Below are 9,145 nucleotides of genomic sequence, written 5' to 3'. Positions count from 1 at the left end.
AAAATTCAAACGACCATATTCTATTCTATTAATTTACTCCATTCACTCATCCTCATATTGTTCAACAATTCTATTCTGTTCTATTCCCTCTGAGGTGAAGACGATTTAAGTGGCTATATTCTGTTCTATCATTTTCTCCTTTCGCTCATCCTTCTATTGCTCAACAATTCGATACTGTTCTATTCCCAAAGTGAATATTTAAAGGGATAGCTCATACAAAAATTAACTGTCACAATTTACTCGTCCTCATTATGGTAAAAGTTATATTCTATTTTATTCTCTCCTCACTTAAATGAACATTACAGTGTACAGTTCACACAAATTCCATAATCATTTCCTAATTCTTATTCTGTTCTGTTTACACCAATGTGACATTTTTAAAGGAAAGGTTTACCTAAAATATATATTTTGCTCACCATTACTCATCATTCTACTCTATACTATTCCCACTAAAGTGAAACATATACATATAAATTCTATTTTATTCTATCCTCTCACTTAAGTAAACATTTAAACAGACTGTTCACACAGAACAATATTTCTAATGATTAAGAAATATTGTTCTGTGTGAAGTGTCTCTGTAAATGTCTCATTCTCATTTTCTCAATCTAATCTATGTACTTTAATGTGAACATTTAAAAGGAAAAGTTTACCCAAAAAGAAAAAAAGTTTCACCATTCACTTCTAATATTGTTCCAAAATTCTATTATATTCTATTCCATGAAATGAATATTTAAAGGGATATTTCATACAAAAATTGACTGTCACAGTTTACTCGTCCTCATTATGTTAAAAAATTATATTCTTTAATATTCTCTTTAATATATATTTGCAGGGGCATTTCATACAAAAAAATCATAATCATTTACTAATTTTCATTCTCTCATTCTATTCTATTTACACTAATTTCTATTTAACCTTATTATATGCATTTTCTCTGAAGGAAACATCTACAACTTAAATTAAAGTAAAACTAAATTAAATCAATTTTATTTCACTATAACCTCTTTTCCCTAATGAGAACATTTCAACAGATAGTTCATGCAAAAGTCAACATTTACTCTGTGAATATGCTAGTCTTCTTTCAGAGTAAAGGCCACCCAAGATATATATGATTTGTGTCCTCATGCTGTTTTGTAACACCAAAAAACGTCAGTCGATACAACAAACTTTTAGAATATGTTCATGTAATTTACCTTTGCAGAAGAAGTCAGAAAAAGATATTAATTAATATAGACTTTGAACCCTCGCATCTAACTTATTTATTTTGAGAAATTAGTCTGAAAAGAAATATCAGATATCTAGTTGCTGTGTGCCTAAAACAACCCTCTAAATATTTTTCAATGATTCAGTACCATGAACCTGCCTAACCTTGCCAAATCCAGTGATTATTCCTTCCCCAAAACACTGAATGAAGCAATCGGTTCAAGAATGTCTGTGCACTCAGCCTCTCACTGATAAATCATGCAAACTGGATCTTGCAACTTTCGCAAGTACTTAACAGTTCTGTGTGCAAAGTGCATCAGAGATCATTTAGTTATTGATGAGCATTTTGCTTCTCTTCATTTTTGTGATCATCCAAAAACATTCTGTATGCAAATTACCCATGTTATGATTGGTCGAACTCTTTGCATGTCAAACGTGCACTATAAAACCAGATAAGTTAACTGAAACTGTTTGAGTAAACCGATTGCGGCAAACCAGTGTCGCCTGCAGCCATTCGGCAATACGCACTGTACGTACCTACCATGAGAGGGCGAGAAATAATGCCGCTTTTTAATTTATTTATATATTACATCAAGCGCAGGTTTGACCAACCAGCCAGATTGCCCAACAGGAGCGAGTCTGACAGCTAAAGGCTGATTTAAATCGTGTTCTATATACAGTAAAAAGCCCAGCATGGGATAGAAGGATATTTTTATATTAAAAGAAGTTTTTGTTCAAACCAACACCCCGAATTGATATAATAGAAACGGCGTCTATTTCTTGCAGCTGAACAACATAAAACTGACAATGATAACCTCAGGTACACCTTATGTGCTTTATTCAGTGTTTGCTAATAATGTGTGTTTGAATGCCATTTTACGAGACATTTATTGCCATACTACTAAAAGCAGCAGCAGATATTCTACCTTAGATCTCGAAAATAAAATAAACCGTGTGAAATTAGAACTGTGACTCAAAACCAATATGAGTGATTCAGCATCTACATTTAATAATGTTAAAGAGGGTTAATATGTATAAATTAGATTATAAACCTTACAATTTTGTGAGAGTACATATCCTGTGCTTCTGAATGGCTGTATTTTAATTTCTGTTTGTGTTCATCTGGTGCAAACTGCCAAATAGCTTATCACTGCGTATCTGGTCACGTAGCGTGTTATGACACGTGGTTACAATGTAACCTGCTCACCTAATGTTTACATTTGTAATATTATATTATCTGCTAATTAATAACCTCATGTGGAACTCTGAATCTGCGTCTTATTTCAGAGTCTGCTACTGTCCACCGAAATTCGCATTTCAGGTCACATGAATGCTTTGAGAGCCTTTCTGAATAAATGAATGAAATATGTAATTTCCAACAAAGCAACCCAGGGTGCTGTAATATAATTGGCTAAACCAAATTTTAAAAAAACGGCACAATACTCACATTTTCTAAGCAGAATTACTGACTTCAGCATTGTTTTTCAGATAAACAATAGTGACTTGACATGATTCTTAAATATCTGCAAACACATTATGGTATTTTTATGCTTTAGAAGAGTCAAAAACTCACATACAGCACTTTTAACTTAAACGAATTAAGTCCAAACAACAGTATAGCTACTCAAATGGTTTGAGAAAAAATGACTGCGATAAATGATTTAAGTTGACTGAACTCAAATAAAGTTAGTCAATTTAAATTGCCGCAACTCATACTAATAGTTTGAGTTCAGTTATCAAATCTGTTCAGTTAACTCAAACGAATTAAGTCCAAACAACTGTAAAACTACTCAAATGGCTTGAGAAAAACTGATTGTAGTAAATGGTTCAAGTTGACTGAACTCAAATGAATAGAGTTAGGGTGCTTTCACACCTGTAGACTGATTGTTTTGTTTTGTTTCGAAACAGAGATTAAAATTGTGTTTTTTTTGTTCTTGATGCAGTTTGCTTTCACACGGCAAAGTTTCTAAATGGACCAAATAGTTCAAACAAGTCACGTGCGAGTAAACTCTCCTCACATTTGTCAGTTTCAGTCCCTCACATTCCGCTCAGTTGACAAGTCGATTTTTTAATTTATAGCAATAAGGCATTATAAGCGAAAAGGCACGCTTTAATTTTGACACCCACAGACATCTTCACCAAATATAAATCAGAGAGGTAAGACTTTCTCATTCATAGGTTCATTTCAGTTGTGAAGATTGTAAGATTTTAGATTGTAAAAATCTATCTATTGAATCAATCAATCTATTAAAAAATGTTGGCTAGAATTGATGCTGGCCATTATAGGCTTTAATTGTAGAGAGAAATAACAGATGAACCAAGAGTGCAGTCAGACCATGAAGCAGATCAGTGTTGATCGTTCTGTCCAGGTGTCAGTGCAGAAACAACAAAACAATAGGCCTAATGCAAAACATTATAAAAACAAAATATGGAAAAATTATCAGATGGTAATTTGGGTCAATTTTCCTAACGGATAACAGCACTCTGTAATATTTCAGTATACTTTCACTTTCATATTCATCATGAAACACACATTTAACGGTAGGAATGATGACATCCCGCCATACTCATAATTCCCTCTTTATATAGCCTTATTTTTGCCTGTTACATAACCATAATATACTGTGATACAGCCTGGTTCATTGGATTTCATTGCTTTTCACGATAATTGATCCGCTCCAGAGTTCGTTTAAATCAAGCCGAGACCACCTCATTTAGGTGATCTCGGACCGATTCATTTGGCACGGATCCGAGGACAATTGACGGATTCACATACTAACTGGAACCACGCTAACTGGGCAAATGAGACAACTTAATAGTTTGTCGCAATCGGTTTCCTTAAACCATTTGAGTATATTTCTGTTTAGTTCAGTTTAGTTCTATTACTAAACAGATTTGATAACTGAACTTAAAATATTTTTTACTTATACTCCAAATGTTTGATGTTATTAACACAAATAATATAATTTTATATGACTCAATTTATATAAGTTTATAGTATTATAAAGCAAAAACTAACATGTGTAAACCAGAATTGACATATAAAGAAGGTGTTTTAAGCAGGGTGCGAATTACAGGGGGGTTTGACCCTGACCCCGACCCCCTCTAATTAACGCTTGATTCACCCAGAAGGACATCAAAACAAGATGCATGGGGGGTCAGCCCTTTAATAGTAAGATATAGCTTTCTCTGACCTATATCTTAAATATTAATAATTAAAAATGTATAATATAAATATACATTTGATCCCCCCTATGATGGTTTATACCACTGTGAATGCATAATGCACCAATCAATGCTAGGAAAAATATCATTCAACAGTCTGAAACTGGCAGTTCTAGAGCACAGATTGACTAGTCTTCTAGTATCTAGTATTCTAGTCAGACATCTAGTATACATAGGTAATCACAAAACATGTTTCTTGTAAAATAGGTGTTTTATCTGTCATGTAGCCTAAAATGAAAAATTAGACATGAAAAATTTTATATTAGTACAAAACAGTCACTAAATATCCCTCAAAACACTGAAATCGCATACATTTTATTAAATACATTCTTAAATTTGATTCACTGAAGCATGCATTACCAAACGACTACCGAAAAAGCCCCCCCCCCCCCCCCCCCCCCCCCATCGTCAGTGTATAATTCGCACACTAGTATTAAGTCAAATTTATTGAAATAAGACATTTATTTCTGTCAAGTATATCATGTACAAAACAAGTTATCAAGTATTAAACAACCAGTCGGTGGATCCAGACTACATGTAATCAATCTATCAGTGTCAACAGGTACATCAGATCTCCTAAAACAATATTTCCTGTTTTTTTTTATATTTATCTCGACACTGGGGAATCAGCTTTATGTTGTGAATGTTACAGTAAGTCTATACTGCAGCTCTTGTGTTTCAAAATAGCAAGACAAATCCTGTTTTCCAGATATGTACCCTATGGATAAAGAGAAAGCAAGCATGTGCGTGTGTTCTGGTAACTGAGAGAAAGAGAGGAAGTGCATCCAGCTTGTTTAGGATCTTAAATGGAGCAGATCTCATGTCTGTGAGTGTTGTATTTGGTAATGGAGTGTGTCATGATAATGTGCTGCTGTGGGCTGAGAGAGACTCTGTCGTCTACTCTCTAAATCTGACTCAATCTGTCCTGTAATCGCACACACTGCCCGTCTCTGAACATCACTTCCTGTTACCCATGATCCTCCCCCTCAACCTGGATGTTTATTTTTCCTTCTAATCACTGCAAATATATCATTATAGCTTTTGTTTTCTCAATTTATGTGTGACACCTTGTTCTCTCATGACTGTAACTACATTTATAGTCAAGTATATCCTATTCTGTCTATTTTTTAATATTTATTTTTAGGTTTTTTTTTACCTTAATTCTGATAGGAAGGTGAAGGACAGACAGGAAAGCATTGGGAGCAGAAAGAGGGTAAGGATCGGCATAGGACTTTGAGCTGGGAATCGAACTCGGTTCGCCGTGGGCACCTTGGTGCTATATGTCAGTGCACTTAACCATATAGGCTATTGGCGCCAACATTTTTCTGTCTATGTTGGTTGTCTGCCAGTCTATTACTACTTTTATGTAAGATAGTTGCACAAAATAAACAACAAAATGACTTAAATTATTTTCAAAGCTGCTCAATTCCATATATCGCAGGGTATTTATTGAGAAAAGAAATTTATACTTTAATATTACCATCTTTTAATCTACTTGTATGCATATTTAATGCATGAAATCAGTATATCAGACTAATTTCGGAAGAAACATATGACACTAAAGACAGGAGTGATGATGCTGAGAACCCAGTGTTGCCATCATTGTCTAATAGGGTGTACACTCACGGGCCACTTTATTAGGTACACCTGTCCAACTGTTCGTTAACGGTTTGGGCTGGTGGTGTAATGGTGGTGGGGATATTTTCTTGGCGCACTTTGGGCCCACCAAATGAGCATTGTGTCAACGCCACAGCCTACCTAAATATTGTTGCTGACTCTATATGACCACCAGATCTCAATCCAATAGAGCGCCTTTGGGATGTGGTGGAACGAAAGATTCGCATCATGGTTGTGCAGCCGACAAATCTGCAGCAACTGTGTGATGCTATCATGTCAATATTGACCAAAATCTCTGAAGAATATTTCCAGTACCTTGTTGAATCTATGCCACGAAGGATTAAGGCAGTTCTAAAGGCAAAAGGGGGTCCAACCCGTTACTAGTAAGGTGTACCTAATAAAGTGGCCGGTGAGTGTATTAATAAGCTGATATTTCTACAATAATATTTTGCAACGTTATTAGGGATGCACCAAAAATCACAATGCTTTGTAATAATGATTTATTTTACAAAGTTATTCTGTTCGGCTTTTTCAATTATACAGAAAAAAAAAGTCAAGAAAAATAACTACATCCAGAATCCAGAGGCAACATTTTTACTAGCATTGCCATGACAACATAGTAGTACAATTGCAAGCAGCAAGAACAAATATACTACATAGAAATGTTCTGTCGCCTCGTTATGCAGAGTCCAGACTGCATGATTTTAGCCCCGATTTTGACTCGCCAACAGGTTTTTAGAATCACCAACAAATGCCTGAAATCACAGGCAAATCTGTGCTCCTTCACGTGACTAACAATCACACAGTGTGAACTATCAAAGATGCGTTCTGAGAGAATCTGTGATGAGTCGCCGACAGCCGTGAGATATTTAGCATGCTAAATATCTGGACCTGTCGGCGTTTCAAATCATGCAGTGTGAAATGTGATCTGACTAAAAATAACATCTGCGATTACCTACAGCCATTGAGAGAACAGCATTCACTAGTATTGGTTTCTGCAGGCCAGCAGGAGGTTGAGGAAGAAGTTAAAAGCACTTATTTTCAGCCTATTTGGACTCAAGAAATGAAGGAAAAACTAGTGTAAATTTGGCAGGAGCACCTGTGTCTGTTTGACGTGTCATCTGAGCAATATCACAACCGGGGCGAAAAAGGTAAAAAGTTTAAGAGAAATTGCGGATTCCCTTAAAAGACCAGGTGAGCAAAATAAGTACATTTTCTACCCTATTGAAGGCTTCTTTCTCATTATGCAGGTAATAACAAAATATATACTACGTGACCTCGCGCTGTTTCCATGTCACTTCTCGCGTGTTTGGTTGTGAGATGTAGTTTGTGGACCAAAACAAGGTTATTGGTTTTTCTCCTATTTTAAAGTCATGCAGTGTGAGACCCCAATCGTCAATCTATCCTACAATGTAAACACAGCACCGACAGAAAGCTACCCCAGATAGTCATGCAGTGTGAAAACACCTGTGACATGACTACTTTGAAAACCATACAGTCTGAACTCCACATTATTTGAGTGGACTTTGCTTTTCCAGTTAGCATGTGTGGTTCATGCATAGATAGGTTAACATGTTTATGAGTGGATAATCCACAGAATGAAATATTGAGATATTATGAGCTTTGACCGCATTGCAGTCAAAGTTAGCAAGCTAGTCAATCGTGTGCTCAGATGTTCTTGTGCTTTGATCGGTGCATCAACAAACCTACAGCTGGAGGGAGAGTGAAAACAGTGTGCTAAATGCTGCTGGGCAGTGTGGACTCTTTCAAGTCATTTTTAGTCATTTTCTCTATTAGCTGATAACTGAAAAGGCCATTTCAGCCCATATTTTTAGGTGACCAAAAATTTGCTGCATTCTAAACATTACTATTTCTTGTCACATAAATGCAGCAGGATATTAAGGATATTCATAAAATAAAATTTTGGCTGATTTTTGTACGTCTCATTTTTCATAGCCTGCTGTAGAGGGCGGGGCTTTCTTTTTGCACATCATTCCCTCATAGCAAACTAATGGTAAGAGGGGCGAGGTGGTTAAGAATATTGAGGCTGAAGCTGTCAAACTGACATCATCAAAAAAAGACTGTCAAATGTGAAAGCAAATGGTCAGATTTTGATTAAAGATTACCAAAACAAACACGTAATACAAAGTACCTATTGATCAATCACCTTGATTCACTTATTTGAACTGTACATACCCACTGCACATGAACATTTGTATTTGTTTATCTATCTGCCACTCCTGATTATTATAGCATCCTGTACATATATTCATTTATTGTAAATCTGTTCATAGCTAATACAACCTGTATATAATGTTCATAGTACATCCATCTGTAAATATTACCATAGTTTTTCTATAACTGCACTTTATAACTTATACCTATATCCTGCACTTGCTGCTATTGCACTGCTGGTTAGACCGAAACTGCATTTCGTTGCCTTGTACTTGTACATGTGTAATGACAATAAAGTACTAAGCATAACAATGTGTACTAGAAAAATAAAAATCGTACATATTCATTTGGACTAAAATGAAATAAAAACTAAATTACTTACATTTTTAAAAAATCAAAGAAAAATAAAAGCAAGTAAGTGAGTAAGTAAGTAATGTGTATTTATATAGCTCCTTTATTGTGTATGGCCATATACCCTAAGCGCTTTACAATCATGAAGGGGGTCTCTGCAATACCCAGCCGTGTGGCAGCATTCCACTTGGATGATGCGACGGCAGCCACAGGACAACAGCGCCAGTGCGGTCACCAGCTATAGGTGGAGTGGAGAGACAGTGATAGAGCCAATTCAGTGGATGGGGATGATTGGGAGGCCATGATTGATAAGGGCCGATGGAGGGAATTTGGCCAGGACACCAGGGTTATACCCCTACTCTTTACGATAAGTGCCATGGGATTTTAGCAAAGCTAATTCAAGCACTGACCAACAGTAGTAACTCGAAAACTAAAATAATGTGTCATGCATTACTCATTGTTACGATAAGGCGTGACAACAGAGATGAAGTTCCATACGCAGCATTTATTGTACAAAACAGACAATTAGATGTCGAAACAGGACCAAACAGTATTAAACGGGTAATCCAAA

General features: G+C 35.8%; 1 protein-coding gene across 1 annotated transcript in view; it reads right to left on the bottom strand.

The window, feature by feature from the left end:
* The window catches only part of tbxas1 (thromboxane A synthase 1 (platelet)), a 145,770-nt gene that overhangs the window by 90,270 nt on the left and 46,355 nt on the right, over nt 1-9,145 (bottom strand). The window contains exons 4-5 of the mRNA XM_056478439.1: nt 8,111-8,129; nt 2,425-2,443 (exon numbers count right to left, since the gene is read on the bottom strand). Of these exons, the coding sequence (XP_056334414.1) occupies nt 2,425-2,443; nt 8,111-8,129 (38 nt within the window). The remainder of the gene's footprint in view (nt 1-2,424; nt 2,444-8,110; nt 8,130-9,145) is intronic.

This window comes from Danio aesculapii, chromosome 18, assembly GCF_903798145.1.
Source record: "Danio aesculapii chromosome 18, fDanAes4.1, whole genome shotgun sequence".
NCBI classification, from domain to species: Eukaryota; Metazoa; Chordata; class Actinopteri; order Cypriniformes; family Danionidae; genus Danio; species Danio aesculapii.
The sequence above is the reverse complement of the archived record's forward strand: the minus strand, read 5'-3'. Positions and strand labels throughout refer to the sequence as shown.